A 17,928-nucleotide genomic window follows, 5' to 3' on the forward strand; every position below is an offset into this window, starting at 1 on the left:
GCAATCCGACAAGATCCATTAATAATTAAAATGTGTCTATCTTTTGACTAGGCAATTCCATTTCTAGGAATTCATTTTCAGAAATGCTTACACAGCTATGCATATTATATGTGTAAAAAGTTTATCATGTATATTGTTATATACGTAAGATACATATGTAAGATTATATATGTAAGATAAAATGTGTATGTAATAAGTGAACTGTTGTAACTGTGATAAACTTAATTAAAAGGTGTCTATCAGCAGAGGTAGGTTAAAATTTTTTTAAAAATCTATTTAAAAGAGGGCTACCTGGGTGGTTCAGTCGGTTGAGCTCCAGACTTTGGCTCAGGTCATGATCTCACAGTTTGTGAGTTCACGCCCCACATCGGGCTCACTACTGTCAGTGCATAGACCACTTCAGATTCTCTGTTCCCCTCTCCCTCTGCCCCTCCTCCACTTGCGCTCCCTCTCTCAAAAATAAATAAACATTAAAAAAAATCTATTTAAAAGAATACTATCAGTCTGGGTAGCTCAGTTGGTTGAGTGCCCGACTTTGGCTCAGGTCATTATCTCGTAGCTCACAAGTTGAAGCCCCACATTGGGCTCTGTGCTGACAGCTCAGAGCCTGGAGCCTGCTTCAGATTCTCTGTCTTTGTCTCTCTCTGCTCCTCCCCTGCTCACGCTGTCTTTCTCGCTCTCTCAAAAATAAACATAAAAAAAATTTTTTTTAATTGCCTGTCTTTAAAAAAAAAAGAATACCATGCATTACTAATTTAAGTGGATGACATGCTAATATAGATAGGTATTTGAGAGACAGTATTAGGTGAAAATATTGTAGAACCTAATGGATGTCATAAACATTATATGCATAGAAAAAATCTATAAACATAACAAAGTGTTAATAGCAGTTCTCTCTGGACACTTTCGATTTCTATGTCACATATATATTGTTTGGATTTTTTATAACAAGTATAACATTTATAATCAGAACAAAACCAAAATAAAAACAGAACAAAACCTCACCCTGCCTCTAGACAGCTTGGTTTTATCCTCTAAGAACAAAACAAGCCTTCATCTTTTTTGATAATTAGATAGGGAGATCTCTATCTCTTATCATCCTATGAGGCCCCTTATTATTTAGATAATTATCAAATTAGATATCTAATTTGATAACTAGATAGCTGAGAGGGAAAACTTAAAAGAAGCCCAGTCAGCTACTCCATAAAAAGAAAAATAAAATCACAAAAATCCCTTACTCAACATCCCTGACAGGAAGTTGTCTAAACCCTCCCAAAACATAGCCTGTGGGACACCTGGGAGGCTTAGTTGGTTGAGCGTACAACTCTTGATTTCAGCTCAGATCACAATCCTAGGGTTGTGGGACTGAGTCCCACGTAGGGCTCAGCATGGCGCTTGCTTAAGATTTTCTCTCTTGGGGCACCTGGGTGGCTCAGTCAATTAAGCAGCCGACTTCGGCTCAGGTCATGATCTCAAAGTTCGTGGGTTCAAGCCCCGCATCGGGCTCTGTGCTGACAGCTCAGAGCCTGGAACCTGCTTCGGATTCTGTGTCTCCCTCTCTGCCCCTCCCCTGCTTGCACTCTGTCTCTCAAAAATGAGTTAAAAAAAAAAAAAAGTTTGGGGCACCTGGGTGACTCAGTCGGTTAAGCAGCCGATTTCGGCTCAGGTCATGATCTCAAGGTCCATGAGTTCGAGCCCCACATCGGGCTCTGTGCTGCCAGCTCAGAGCCTGGAGCCTGTTTCAGATTCTGTGTCTCCCTCTCTCTGACCCTCCCCTGTTCATGCTCTGTCTCTCCCTGTCTCAAAAATAAATAAAACGTTAAAAAAAAAAAAAAGAAAATTAAAAAAAGTTTAAAAAAATTAAAAAAAAAAAAAAAAAGATTTTCTCTCCCTCTACCCCTCTCCCAACTCGCGTGCACTCTTACCACCTTCTAAAAAAAATTAAAAAAACAAAAAACAAAACAAAACAACAAAAAAGCCCATACAGCTGCTTGTGGTAGGAAAATCATTCCTAAGACAGTTGTTCATTTTACTGTGGAACAGCTCCCACTGCTGGAAAAAAAAAATTTTTTTTAAGTAGGCTCCACACCCAAAGTGGAGCCTAATACAGAACTTGAATTCATGACCCTGAGATCAAGACCTGAACTAATAAGAGTCAGACCCTTAACCAACTGAGCCACCCAGGTGCACTGAAAAATTTTAAATAATATTTAGCTGATATCTACATTCCTAAAAACTCATTACATAGCTTTAATCTGGGCCTTTGGAATTACATAAAATAACAGAAAAATATGTTAAAGCTTGAAAAGACTTTAGCAATCATGTACTCTTAACTACTCACTTTAAAGATGAAACACGGGCATGAGGAAACAGAGGCTTAGAGTAATGTGCCCATGGTCCAGTGCTAATTAACAACAGCATTAGAAATAGATCTTATATCACCTGAATCCCACTTCAAGGCATTTTAAACTACACCAAAATTCTATTGTTCAAAAAGCAAAAGAAGGTAACACTTCCTAACTCATCCTATGAGGCCAGCATTACCTTGATATCAAAGGAAGACAAACACATGAAGGGACACACACATGACAATAAAACTACAAACTAACATCCCTCATGAAGATAGAGATAACAATTCTTAACAAAATAACTAGCAAACTGAATGCTGCAGCATATGAAAAGGATTATACACCATGACCAAGTGGGATTTATACCAAGAATGCACCACATGATCCTCTCAACTGATGTAGAAAAAGGATCTGAGAAATCCAACACTCATTCATGATAAAAACACTCAACAAACTAGAAACAGAAGGGAACTTACTCATTATGATAAAGGGCACTTACGAAATACCCACAGCTCACACATTTAAAGATTAAGGACTAAAAGCTTTCCCTCTGAAGGGCACCTGTGTGGCTCAGTTAAGTATCCAACTCTTGATTTTGGTTCAGGTCATGATCTCATGGTTCACTATGCCTGACAGGGCGAAGCCTGTTTGGGATTCTCTCTCTCACTCTCTATGCCCCTCCCCTGCTCATGCACACATGCTTTCTCTTTCTCTCTCTCAAAATAAATAAATAAACATTAATTTAAAAAAAAAAAACAACTTTCCCTCTAAGATCAGGAAAAAGAGAAAGATGCCCATTTCACCACTGCTATTCAACATTGTACTGGAGTTCTATCCAGAGCAATTAAGCAAGATAAGAAAAAAAAAAATCCAACTGGAAAAGAAGTCATATATAGAAAATCCTAACAAATCCACAAAAAAACTATTAAAATTAATAAACAAATTCAGCCAAGTTGCAAGACACAAAATCAACACACAACAGCCAGCTATATTTCCATATATTAACAATGAATACAAAAAGAAAATTAAGAAAACAATTCTAATCACAATAGTATCCAAAACAAAATATTAGGAATACATTTAACAAAGGAGGTACAAAACTTATATGTTGGAAACCACAAAACAATGAAATTAAGGAGGATCTAAATACATAAAAAGACAATTCATAGTCACAAATGGCAATACTCCCCAAAGTAATCTACAGATTCAGTTGCAATCCTTATCAAAATCACAACTCCCTTTTTGCAGAAATGGCAAAACTCATCTTAAAAATTAATAAGAAATTTCAAGGGACACAATAATCAAAACAATCTGGAAAAAGAACAAATTAAGAGGACTCACACTTCCCAATTTCAGAACTTACCAGGTTGCTATAGTAATCAAAAGTGTGGTGCTGAGACTTCCAGGGAAGATGGAATAGAAAGATCCCAAGCTCACCTCATCCTACAGATACAACTACATAAAACCCTTATCAGTGTAAATAACCCAGAATGATCCAAAGACTGGCAGAATGGACTCTCCAGAGCTACATGTAGAGAAAGAGGCCACACTGAACAGGGTAGGAAGGGTGGAGACAAGGTAGGGAGCTAAATGGACCTATGGGATTATCCATTGGGATGAACAGACACAGGGAGCCCAGAGCGGGGAGAGAAACAGATCCTCACACCAAGCACCACAGGCATGGAGAACCTGCATAGGGAAGATGAATTGCTGTAACATTTGGTTTTGAAAATCAGAGGGTCCTACTCTCGTGAGTTCTTACAACCAGCCAGGCTTAACACCTGGAACTTTAAAAATCAGAGGGCTCAGCAGAGCCAGGAGGGTGATAGGAAACTGAGTCCCTGCCCTTAAAGAGACAGCACAACAAACAGCCCTGCAGAAATATAGCACAGAAGTAGCAATTTGAAAAACACCTGTGGTATACAGGAAGGAGATTTATTTATTAATCTCAGAGTACTTGCTGGAGGGCAGGGATCTTTAGGAGACTTCTTCAGGAACAAAGGAGCTTGCTGGCACCATTTCTCTCCTCCACCCTCTAGCCTAGACACATAGATACCTGCAGGAACCAGCACAGTGGCCAAAACTCACTCAACTTGCTAATAGCGGCCCCTGTCCTGTGCTCTCTTGTGGACATGCGCCTTCCAGCCAGGTCTCAGGTCTAGGTCCCCTCCCACAGCAAAACTATGTGGGCCTTGCTGGCATCTTGTACTTCACCTCATGTTCTCCTGAGGAAATGCCCCCATCCAGTACTTCCCTGGCTGGATCCCATCCAAAGTAGTGCTATAACCTCAGCAGTGTACAAGCAGGCCCAACAAGTGTGAGCACCACTCCAAAGTGATTCCTGCCTCAGAGAGAGGGGAAGATAACTATATGTACCAGTCCAACTGCAACTCAAACAGTGGGCTGAGGGCAGACATTTGGTTTGACTGCAGGTCCCGCTTATCAACGAAAGCTTCTCCGGGGACAGCACAGAGAAAGCACCCTGCAGTTTGGTGCTACTACATCTCTGGCAAATGCTTCGTCTGACTCACCTCAAACCAAAGGCAGCCCCAGACTGGCCCACTAACACAGAGACCAAACCCTGCCCCAAACAGGCCAAGAGACCCATTGCAGATGACTGGACTAAAGACAAATGTGGCCTAGCCACAACAGTGCGGTGCATGCAACATACACTGGAGACACTCCTGAAGCAACAGGTTCTGGTGAACAGGGTACACTGCATGGCAGGGTACTCTAGAACCTCTTCATCATGAAGCCACTATTTGATCTCTTCAAGATCAAGAGATATAGCTGACTTTTCTAACACACAGAAACAGACACAGAGAGTTAGACAAAATGAGGAGACCAAAGAATATGTCTCAAATGAAAGAAAAAGACAAAATCACAGCAAAAGAGCTAAATGCAGTGGAGATAAGTAATATGTCTGATAATTTACAGTAATGGTCATAAAGATACTCACTGGACTTGAGAAAGAGTGGAGAGGTCAGTGAGACCCTTAACAAAAAAATAGAAAACATAAAAAAAACTATTAGAGATGAAGAACTCAATAACTGATACTAAAATATACTAGATGGAGTAAATAGTAGACTAGAGGAAACAGAAGAATGTATTAGCAACCTGGAGGAGAGAGTGTTGGAAAGCAATCAAGCTGAGCAGGAGAGTAGGAAAAAAAAAAAAAAAATGAAGAGACTTAAGAAATTCAGCAACACCTTCAAGTATAATAACATTTTCACTCTAGGGATCCCACAGGGAGAAGAGACAGAAAAGGGGACAGAAAATTTATTTCAGCTATTTAATAATAGCTGAAAATTTCCCATACCTGGGGAAGGAACAGAAATCCAGATATAGGAGGCACAGACATCCCCCAACAAAACCAAGCAAAGAAGGTCCACAACCAAGACACATAGCAATTAAGAGAGCAAAAAGTAGCGATAAAGAGAGAATTTTAAAAGCACCAAGAGAAAATAGTTACATACAAGGGAAACCCATAAGGCTATCAGCTGATTTTTCAGCACACACTTTGTAGGCCAGGAAGGAATGGCATGATATATTCATAGTACTGGAAGAAAGAAAGGAAAAAAAAAACCACAAAACCTTGCAAATGAGAATATCTAGCGAGGCTATCATTCAGAATAAAATGAGAGATAAAGACTTTCCTACACAAACAAAAGTTAAAGAAATTCATCACTGCTAAACCAGCCCTACAACAAAAGTTAAAGAGGATTCTTTGAGTAGAAAGGAAAGACCATAAGAAAAAATAAGAAAAGTAGGAAACACAAAAGTAATAAAATTAATACATCTATAAAAATCAGTCAGTGGATTCACAAAAGGATATACAGTATGACACCATATACCTAAAATGTGGGGGGCAGGAGGAATAAAGAATGGGTTGAAACTTAAGCGACCATCAACTTAACTTAGACTGCTATATGCATAAGATGTTATATATAAACCTAATGGTACCACAAATCAAAAACCAATAATAGATATGCAAAAAATTAAGAGAAAGGAATCCAAGAATATCACTAAAGAAAGCCAACAAGTCATAAGAGAAAAGAACAAGAAAAGAAAGGAACAGAGAGGAAGTACAAAAACAACCATAAAACAAGTAATAAGTGTTGATGAGAATGTGGAGAAAAAGGAACCCTTGCACACTGTTGGTGGGAAGGCAAACTGGTGTAGCCACTGTGGAAAACAATATGGAAGTTTCTCAAAAAGTTAAAAATAGGGGCGCCTGGGTGGCGCAGTCGGTTAAGCGTCCGACTTCAGCCAGGTCACAATCTCGCGGTCCATGAGTTCAAGCCCCGCGTCGGGCTCTGGGCGGATGGCTCAGAGCCTGGAGCCTGTTTCCGATTCTGTGTCTCCCTCTCTCTCTGCCCCTCCCCCGTTCATGCTCTGTCTCTCTCTGTCCCAAAAATAAATAAACGTTGAAAAAAAAAAATTAAAAAAAAAAAAAAGTTAAAAATAGAATTACTATATGATCCAGTAATTCCACCCCTGAGTATTTACCCAAAGAATACAAAACACTAATTTAAAAAGATATACCCAGGGGTGCCTGGTTGGCTCAGTCAGTTAAGTGTCTGACTCCGGGTTTTGGATCAGGTCACGGTCTCACGATTCATGGGATCAAACCCTGTGTCAGGCTCCGCACTGACAACATGAGGCCTGCTTAGGATTCTCTCTCTCCCTCTCTGCTCCTCTTCTGCTTGTGCATGTTCTCATTCTCTCTCAAAATAAATAAACTTAAAAAAAAATGGTATATGCACCACTATGTTTATTGCAGCATTATTTACAATAGCCACATTGTGGAAGCAGCTCTAGTGTTGATCAAAAGATGAAAAAAGAAGATGTGGTGTACACACACACACACACATACACACACACACACACACACACACACACACACACACACACACAGGAATATTACTCAACCATAAAAAAAGAATGGGACCCTGCCATTTGCAACAACATAGATGGATCTAGAGAGTATAATGCTAAGTGAAATAAGTCAGTTTTAGAATGATAAATATCGTATGATTTCCTGGATATCCATATGCAAAAACATGAAGTTAGACCCTTACCCCATACTATTTACAAAAACTCAAAAGAGACCAAAGACCTAAAAGTAAGAGCTAAAAGTATAAAACTCTTCAAAAAGCACATAAAGATAAAAGCTTACTTAGTAATCTTGGATTTGGCAATGGATTCTTAGATATAACACTAAAAGCACAAGCAACAAAATAAAAAAATAGGTTTAATGGAGCACCTACTGGCCAGTCGGTTAAGCATCCGACTTTGGCTCAAGTCATGATCTCATGGTTTGTGAGTTCAAACCCTATATTGGGCTCTATGCTGACGGCTCAGAGCCTGGAGCCTGCATCAGATTCTGTGTCTCCCCCTTTCTCTCTGCCCCTCCCCTGCTTGCACTCTCTCTCTGTCTCTCAAAAATAAACAAAAAAATAGACTTAAGGGTGCAAACTTGGAACAAGCAGTAAAAAAACCACAGAGATCTAATGCAAAGTATAATGCATATGGATAACAATATTGTAATATAATCATCAAACCTGCTAGGAGACTCAACCTTATTTCAACCACTAAAAACAAGGATAATTACATGATGTGATAGAGATGCTAAATGTTGTTATAATAGGAATCATATTACAATAGATAAATGTATCAATTAACATGTTGAACACCTTAAATGTAACCAATATTACATGTCAAATATATTCATTCAAAAAGGAAAAATAAATAAATTGGACATCAAACTTTAAAATGTTTATGCATCAAAGGGCACTATCAAAACAGTAAAAATGCAACCCACAGAATGGGAGAAAATATTTATAAATCACATATCTAATAACGGTCTAGTATACAAACTATATAAAAAACTCTTACAACTCAATAATAAAAAGACAAAAAGGAAAAACAAAAACCCAGTTAAAAATAGGCAAAGAGATTTCTCCATGGCAGATGTACATGTAGCCAATAAATACATCAAACTGTCCTCAACATCATTTGTCATTAGGGAAACACAAATCAAACCACAATGAGATACTACTTCATGCCCACTGGGGTGACTATAATAAAAACGAAAAAAGAAAAGAAAAGAAAAAAGAACAAGTGTTGTGAGAATGTGGAGAAACTGGTTGGCTCAGTCGGTTAAGCACTTGACTCTTGATAACTGTTCAGATCCTGATCTCACAGTTTGTGGGATTCAGCCCTGTATTGGACTCTGTGGAGTCTGCTTGGGATTCTCTCCCCCTCTCTGCTCCTCCCCCACTCAAAATAAATAAATACACTTAAAAAAAAAAAAGAAAAGAATGTGGAAGAATTGGAACCCAATGCACTGTGGGTTAGAATGTTAAATGGTATAGCTGCTATGGAAAAATGTTTGGCAGTTCTCAAAAAGTTAAATAGTTCTACTCCAGGGTATACCCTGCACTTCTACTCCAGCAATTCTACTGCGGGGGCATACCCAAGAATTCAATACAGGTGTTCAAATAAAAGTTTATAATGAATGCTTGTAGCAACACTATTCACAATAGCCAAAGGGTAGAAAGAACCCAAATGTCTATCAAATGATGAACGGATAAACAAAATGTGGCATGCCCATACAATAGAATATTATTCGGCCATAAAAAGGAATAAAGTACTGATACTAGAACATTGTTGAACCTTGAAACTATTATGCTATATGAAAGGAACCAGACAAAAGGCTACATATTGTATAATTCCATTTGTATGAATATCCAGAATAGGCAAATACATAGAAAACAGATTAATGGTTGCCAGGGCCTGGTGGGAGGGGGAAATAGGAAGTGATTGCTTAATGGATATGGGGTTTCCTTTTGGGGTAATGCAAATGCTCTAGAATAGCAGCAATGGCTGCCCAACACTGTGGATGTACTAAAAACCACTGAATTATATACTTTAAAATGGTTAGAACAGTGAATTTTGTTACATGAAATTATTCTCAACAAAAATACAATTCTATCCCTCTTCTATATGAAATAGTATCTGAAAACATTTTTATGTCTTGAGCTCTTCTCTTAGGAGTGGAACCAACAATAGCCACTAACAACATTAGCTTTAGAGTTTACAAAACACTTTACCATACAATTTTATATAACTTTCACAACCCATGAGGTAGCTATCACTCCAACTTATACAGGCTCAGAGAGATAGAAAATCATAGAGCTAAGAAGTGAGAGCTGAAATGAAATGAAATGAAATAAATAAAATAAAATAAAATAAAATAAAATAAAATAAAATAAAATAAAATAAAATAAAATAAAATAAAATAAAATAAAATAAAATAAAATAAAATAAAATAAAGAAGTGAGAGAGCTGACTACTCAAGTCAGACTGGGATGGCTCCATTTTATTAACTGCCTCCATGGCAGACAGCTCCAACTTCTGATAAGCTTGAAAAAGGACAGGAGATGTCACTGTGTACAACGTTCTTGGGCAATTTTCTTCTTCCAAAGTTAGTATTTTTTTTTTTTTTTTTTTTACTATTTTTTTAAGTTTATTTATTTTGAGAGAGAGAGAGAGTGGATGCGAGCTGGGAAGGGACAGAGAGGGAAAGAGATTCCCAAGCAGGCTCTGCACTGTCAGCACACAGCTAAATGTGGGGCTCGAACCCACGAACCATGAGATCATGACCTGAGCTGAAATAAAGTCAGACCCTTAACCAAAGGAGCCACCCAGGAACCCCCAAAGTTACTATTTTAATTAAAGTGCAAGAATATCCACTGTACACAAGTTAATAAAAGTTTTTTAAAAAACAATCTAGATTACTGTGTAACAGCAGCATAAAGCAGGACATTGCAGATTTCCTTTTCTAATTTTTGAAAAATAAGAATTTAAGTTTCTCAGTTCAAGATATTTTATTTTTTTTAATTTTTTCAATGTTTTTATTATTTTTATTTTTGAGAGAGACAGAGTGCGAGCAGGGAAGGGGCACAGAGGGAGGAAGACACAGAATCAGAAGCAGGCTCCAGGCTCTGAGCTGTCAGCACAGAGCCTGATGCAGGGCTTGAACTCACAAACTGCGAGATCATGACCTGAGCCAAAATCAGATGCTTAACTGACTGAGCCACCCAGGCACCCCCAAGATGTTTTATAATGTTAGCATGTCGCTCACCAGTGAAGTTCAGTTTACAAGGTATGGCAGTAATGAGTTAACTGTGCATGTTCCTTATACAAATGACTTCGTTAAATTAGTCACATTTCCTTTAAGGATTAACTAATGAATGACATCAGTGGTTTTCTAACACTGGTGAGTCCTATGTTTGTTCCTGAGAAGCAGAGGGTTACCCAACCCTATATCAAGCAGAGCAGCCTCTTAATTGTTTTCCATACTGGGTTGTTCCTTAAGATATTATTTGAAGACAGGATTCCACAGCTTTAAAAAAAAGTACTTACTGAAAACCACTATAGTACATACATGTATTCTCACTTCCTTTAGAGGTTTTTAAAAATCTCTGCAGATTAGCCAGCATTACATAATTAAGATTATCTTTAAATACCAGCATAGAAATACCAAGGGGGTTTTCATTCTACACTTAGTTTATGAGTGGTCTTATTTTTCCCGGCTCATTTCAACCATCTTGGTAATCCCCATTTTATAGAGAAGGCACTATAATCATACACTGACAAACAAGTGACTTGTCTCAGGTATCAGGGCAAAGTATGACCAGTGTCCAGACATGGAGCCACACCTAGGTGGCTTAGCTTGCTGGATGGTCTCCAGTTCACAAAGCCTTGGTGTCATGTGGTCATTTAATGCACTGTGACCTGAAGGTACAGATGTCTCTATTTGTGGTACATGTAACACTTGAGCTGGCTATAGGCTAGTAAGGTTCAGAACCTGTGTCTGTTCAAGGGCAAAGATTAGCCTCTCTTCCTCCTATGCTCTAGGTGACCCCTCAGTTCCCTGGTTGCTTTTTGCTTCAAGCAACCTATAGTACAGCAGAAATTATGAAACAGGAAATAAAAGACCTGGATTCAAATCCTGGCTCTATTAGTATTCCCTTCATGCCTCAATTCTCTGGGCCTCAGTTTGTTCATGGTACTTACCTCATGGGCTATTAGGAGGATTAAATGAGATAGAGCAGTTCATATCATGTGAGCTACAGACCCCTGGGCATGTCTGGCCATAATACCAGAGGTATGAAAAAGCATATAATTGAGCAAAAGAACCACTAGGTATTAAGATTAAAAACCCTGGAGTAAAATTGTTTGGGTTTAAATAATGGTTTTATCACTAGAGCAAGTTACTTAGCCTTTGTCTCAGTTCCTCATTTGTAAATGGAGAAAAAATTACCTTACTGGATTATTATGGGGATTAGCTAAATCTATGCACCTAAAATACTTAGAATGTGGCTGGCATAGTAAGAATTCAATAAATACTAGCTATTGTTACTATTATATATGTGATTGTATATTCTTTACAAAGTATTATCGTGTGGGTGTTTGGCAAGTTTTTATGTTAAAAAAGGGTTGCCCATGAAAAGATTACAAACTTCTAAGAAAAAATCCAGTACAGGGGCACCTGGGTGGCGCAGTCGGTTAAGCGTCCGACTTCAGCCAGGTCACGATCTCGTGGTCCGTGAGTTCGAGCCCCGCATCGGGCTCTGGGCGGATGGCTCAGAGCCTGGAGCCTGTTTCCGATTCTGTGTCTCCCTCTCTCTCTGCCCCTCCCCCGTTCATGCTCTGTCTCTCTCTGTCCCAAAAATAAATAAAAAACATTGAAAAAAAAAAAGAAAAAAGAAAAAATCCAGTACACTACACCTGCCATGTCCTAATCCACAGTAGTTAAATCTATGATTTTAATCTTTTCAAACCTATTGAGACTTGTTTTGTGGCCTAACATCTGTCCTATCCTGTAGTACAGTCAATGCGCCCTTGAAAAGAGTATGTATTCTGCTGTTGTTGGTTAGAGTGTGCCCTTTGGGTCTGTTAGGTCTAATTAGTTTTTAATGCTGCTCAAGTCCACTATTAAGTATTGATATTCTATTTGGTTGCTCTTTCCATTACCAAAAGTAAGGTACTGAACTCTTCAACAATTATTGTACAACTGTCCATCTCTCCCTTCAATTCTGTCAATTTTTGCTTCACATATGTTGGGGCTCCTTTGTTAGGTATGTATGTGTTTATAATTATTGTATCTTCTTGTTGGATTGAACCTTTTATCGATATATAATGTCTTCTATGTCTTGTAAATTTTTTTGATTTAAAGTCTGTTGGTCTGATATTTAATAGCCACCCCAGCTCTCTTTTGATTATGTGCATGGAATATCTTTCTCCATCCCTTTATGTTTAATATCTGTGTCTTATGAGTCTCTCATGGTTGGTTTTTTTTTTTTAATGTTAATTTATTTATTTTTTGAGAAAGAGAAAGAGAGAGGGAGGGAGGGAGGGAGGGAGGGAGAGGAAGAGAAAACACAAGCGGGGGAGGGGCAGAGAGAGAGGAAGACACAGAATCTGAAGCAGGCTCCAGGTTCTCAGTTGTCAGTGCAGAGCCTGACCCGGGGCTCAAACTCACAAACTGTGAGATCATGACCTGAGCCGAAGTTGGACACTTAACTGACCAAGCCACCCAGGCACCCAGGTTTTGTTTTGTTTTGTTTTTAAGTTTATTTATTTATTTTGAGAGAGAGATAGCATGCACATATGAGCAGGGGAGGGGCAGAGGGAGAGGGAGAGAGAGAGAATCCTAAGCAGGCTCTGCACTGTAAGCACAGAGCCTGATGTAGAGCTCAATCTCACAATGAGATCATGACCTGAGCCAAAATCAAACGTCGGACACATAATTGACTCTTATTATACCACCCAGGCACCCCTCTCATGGGGTTTTTTAAACCAGTCTGACAATCTCTGCCTTTTAATAGAAGAATTTAAACCATTTAAAGTAATTACCAATAAGGGAGGGTTTCCTTCTGTCATTCAGCTATACATTTTCTATATGTTTTATATGTTTTGTTCTTCATTTCCTCAATTATTACTTTTTTTTTTTTTTTTTAATCTAAATCCTACCTGTAGTATTTACTCGGAGGCTTGGTCTTCCCAATAAAGCGATCACCTCTTCCTCTATTTGAATAGTTTCTGATGAACACCTCCTCATGAATCTGTCCCAAAATGTTTACAAGGGAAGACCTACCTTTTCTGGCCATGGAAGTAGCCTTAGGTTCTATCCCTATTTTCACAATCTGGATTACTTGCCTCTTCAACACACATTTGCCATACACTCTTCACCATTCATATATAAAGTTTATTACTATTGTCCATTCCCCACCTGTATGTGGCCTGGGTTAGGCTGGACCCCAGAATACTAAGGGTCTTTTGATGAATGTCATACAAAGAAGTGAGAGGCAAAGTAGCTTACATTGTAGGAGCGGGGGTGCCTCTGTTTCCACTGTACCAGGAGCAGCTGGGCCACCACCAAAGTAGCGATGAGGATGAGGACCATTTCAGCGTGCATGGCTTCATGGCCACGGTGCTTGGCATGCATGCGTGCGTGCTCAACCCTGAAAGCCAAACAGATGAGGTAAGGCAGGTCAGGGATGGTGTGATGGTAAAATAGCAATGCTTTCCAGGGATATCCCACCATCCCATAGCTCAGAACATATTCTTGTGCTTTGCAGCTGCAAGGTACTGTACAAATTAGAGGATAGAAAAATACACATCTTAGAGAACAGGCATTGGGGGATAGAACCAGAGCTCTGTGGGCCCAGTCAAAAACTCAGCTACTGGAGTTAAAGGTGGGTTGTCTGCTGACCACCTGCAAGAGCAGAAACAGCTGACACCTTTCCTGTAGGAAAGAGGTCCCAGGTGAAGCCTGTAGTCACTGCCCATTTCAGTCCTATTTCAACCTGTCACTGGAAGGAGAAAGTAACCCAGAGAAAAGTTTATAGCTATAAAGTCTCATAATGCTACTCAGTGATATTATGACACCAATTAAGAAGTAATACTGCAGATGTGTACTAATTTCAGGGTTAAAGTCTTGCTTTATTTGTCCTACCCTCTCTGTCAGGACCAGGGATTCTGAAAGCTAGTTAATGCCTGAAAAATCTGGACTGCTTCAACTTTATACTAATTCAACAGTGACTACACCATCAGTGTCCACAGGTAAATAGCCTCCTCAAGGGCTCAAGGAAGAGTACAACCAAAAACTCATATAATCTAAGGCAGGCATTCTCTGGTCCAGAGGACTGGCAACAAGTGATTCCCTTGGCCAATATAGGCAGAGAGCTTCCTCTAAGAATGCAAAAGAGTCAATCCTACCATTCTGGGTCAGAGTCAGCCAACACAGAGAAATAAAGAAGGAGTTAGAAAACTAAATATAAATACAGCCTGTAGTCAGGAGCTTTTATGCAAATTCTCCATGCATGGGGATATTAGGGAGAGAGGGATAGGACAACATAAATGGTATCTTCATAGAGTTCCCAGGAGCAATGAGAGACTATGCAAGAAGAACCCAATGGGATGAATTACATAAGAGATAAATGATAAAGCAAAAAGTTAATTGTACAATCTAGATGGTGGGTATAAAGGTGTTTACTGTGTAATTCTTTCAATTTTTCTGAGATTTTTCATAATAAAATGTTAGGGAAGAAACATGGTAGGGGAGTGGGCAGCCAAATGTCAGCAGCCAGCCACAGCACCTAAGGGTTTATCCTAGGTGGGAGAATCTGACAAAAAGAAAATATGGTGTATAAGTCAGAAAAACTTAGGTTCAGACATCCATGTGGCCTTGGCCAAGAAAATTCACATCTCTACATCACAATTTCTTCATTTGTCAAAAGGAGTCCATATCTTTGCTGCTTCCCTCATAGGGTTGTTGTGAGGATAAGCTAAACTAAAAGGGCAAAGGGCATTTTAAAAACCTAAAGACTGTGGGGAGTTATAAAGATAACAAGACATAAATTTCTTATTCGCAGACAGTATATGACTGAATGGATGTACACAACAAAAAAATCAAAGAAATATCTAGAAAATACCGGAGAAGATCTAGTTCAGGTTCCCACCCAATGCAAACATTATCTTTATAATATTTGTTTGAATACTTCCACTGGCTGAGAACATGTCTCTTAAAGTAGTTAGGGAACTATGTGTCTGGCACATTGTAGGTGTTCACATGTGTTATGAAGAAATAAAATTCCAATGTTTTAAGGGCAGAAGTTCACTATACCACAATTATTAAAGCTGTATTGGGGCGCCTGGGTGGCTCAGTCGGTTAAAGCAACCGACTTCAGCTCAGGTCATGATGTCGCGGTCCGTGAGTTCAAGCCCTGCGTCGGGCTCTGGGCTGATGGCTCAGAGCCTGGAGCCTGCTTCCAATTCTGTGTCGCCCTCTCTCTCTGCCCTTGCCCCGTTCATGCTCTGTCTCTCTCTGTCTCAAAAATAAATAAAACGTTAAAAAAAAAAAATTAAAAAAAAAAAAAGCTGTCTCTGATAACGAGACAAAATATCTATCTATAGCTTCAATCCGTTGGACCTAATCTTATACTCTGGAACAACAAAGGATATTTTCACTCTTCTTACCCAGCGCTGCTCTTTCAAAGATTTGTCATGATCTTATTTAAAAACAAAAACAAAAACTATCCTCTTCCTACTACCACTTTTCTGTGCCCTTTTAGGCTAACGGTTCAACACTATTCATATAATGTGAAAACCATTAAACCTGGTTGTCTTCTTCTAGACATTATCTAGCTAAAGATCTTCTTAATATACAGTGTTTACAACAAAATCAATGTGGACTCAGTGAAGCAGAGCACAGTGGAACTATCACTACCCTAAAGCAGATAATATATTTTTAGAAACATCTTCCAAATTTTGGAATGTTTTGATAGCTGAGGTACAAAACTAGTACATATTAAGCTTACAGTCACCTAAAATCTTGCTGGGTTTGTCATATAAGTTGATATCTTTGCAATTCTCCATTTTTATAATCTAAATGAAGGGGGGTTTTGCACTATTAATAAAGTCTACATGGTTGATTTCAGCTCATTGGTCAGCTACCTTGTGAAGTTTGTGGGGTAAGCACTCTGAAAGTTCTTTACTGATGAGTAATCATGACAATATTTGTTGACTCACTCTGGTTACAAAACATGTTAGTAGCAGAGTTGAGATCAGAAGACACATCTCTCATTTTTCAGCCAGAGCTCTCTGCCCTGTTCATGGATAATGATATTAATGACGATAATCAACTGGAAAGCAGGTGAACACTTACTGGAAGCTTACCACATGCCACGCATTGTTCTAAGATTTTCACATATATTAATCCCCACAACTACTCTATGCAGTATAGGTACTGTCATAATCTTCATTGTGCAAACTGGTAAAATTAAGGTAGTAAGAAACTAAGCAACTTGCCAAAGATCGCACAGCTAGGAAATGGCAGAACTAGTAGTATTCAAACCCAAATAAATGGTTTGGTGCAATTACCTATTTACTCCCCAGGACTGAAGGAGCTACTCAGGAGTGACCCAAGTACTGGGAAAGATCCCAAATGACCTGTCTTACTGGTCAAGAGTCACTGCCTCCCCACAGCCAAGTTACCAAAATGGAAGATATACAACTCTATTAGTAGGATTAATTTATAGTTTCCAGCCTAAGGGGCCCACACTGTCACACTTACCTCCATTGCTCCTCTGGGGAGAGGTCCGACATATCAACCTGTAGAAAGACACCACAAGAAAAATCCATTACTGTCTGAGAACTATCCCTGCCCAACATAAGGTGCTCATACATTCATCATTATCTTCAAGGAATTACAAGAAGCTTTCAAGTGTCGTAATCTGTATGGAACCTTCCCCAATACTCTATTTCCCACTGATCTCTCCCTTCTCTAACCACTTACTTTGTCTCATGTCTATGACTGACAGTATATTGTATGTATATGCAAGGTAATGAGGATAGGAGAGTAACTCTAACCCCTAAGATGTTCACAGCCTTGTCAGGAAGTCACACATATATACAGAAAATTTCTTTATTATATGCTGAGGACTAGAGAAGAATAAAGAAATGGCTTCTGATCCAATCTGGGGTGTTATAGATTGGCAAGACTTCCCAGAGGAGATGTGAAATATCATCCAGATGAAAAAATAAGAGAAATAAATGTTCCAGGCAAAGGGACTAACATAAACATGAAGGAATAAAGTTGCACAGCATACAAATAAATGAGTATGGCTAGAGCAAAAAGTATGAATCAGAATTAGTGGGAGATGAAGCTAAATAAAATATTTTGTCATATAATGCTGTTTGAGTCTAACTGGCTTTATGGCATCAGGCAAAACATTAGACTAGGGTGAACTAAGCTTCAGTCTCTGCTCTGTTATTAACTAGTAGTATGGCCTTCCAACTTCAAAGTCCTGGTTCTATTTGTTAGTCTTGTCCTTTTAGAACAGGGTTTCTCAACCTTGACATTAGGGATATTTGAGACTGGTTCATTTTTTTGGTGGGGTGGGGAGTTCTCTATACACTGTAGGATGTTTTAGCAGCATCCCTGGCCTCCACCCTCTAGATGCCAATAGCATCTCCACAGAAGCAACAATGTCTACAGACATTGTAA

General features: G+C 39.0%; 1 protein-coding gene across 2 annotated transcripts in view; it reads right to left on the reverse strand.

The window, feature by feature from the left end:
• Positions 1–17,928, reverse strand: part of RNF121 (ring finger protein 121) — an 82,228-nt gene that overhangs the window by 36,063 nt on the left and 28,237 nt on the right. For both annotated transcript variants that reach the window (XM_043580346.1, XM_043580345.1), the window contains exons 2-3: positions 16,996–17,033; positions 13,741–13,882 (exon numbers count right to left, since the gene is read on the reverse strand). In XM_043580346.1, the coding sequence (XP_043436281.1) occupies positions 13,741–13,882; positions 16,996–17,027 (174 nt within the window). In that variant the 5' untranslated portion in view covers positions 17,028–17,033. The remainder of the gene's footprint in view (positions 1–13,740; positions 13,883–16,995; positions 17,034–17,928) is intronic.

The sequence above is a fragment of the Prionailurus bengalensis genome, chromosome D1 (genome assembly GCF_016509475.1).
Source record: "Prionailurus bengalensis isolate Pbe53 chromosome D1, Fcat_Pben_1.1_paternal_pri, whole genome shotgun sequence".
Lineage (NCBI taxonomy): Eukaryota > Metazoa > Chordata > Mammalia > Carnivora > Felidae > Prionailurus > Prionailurus bengalensis.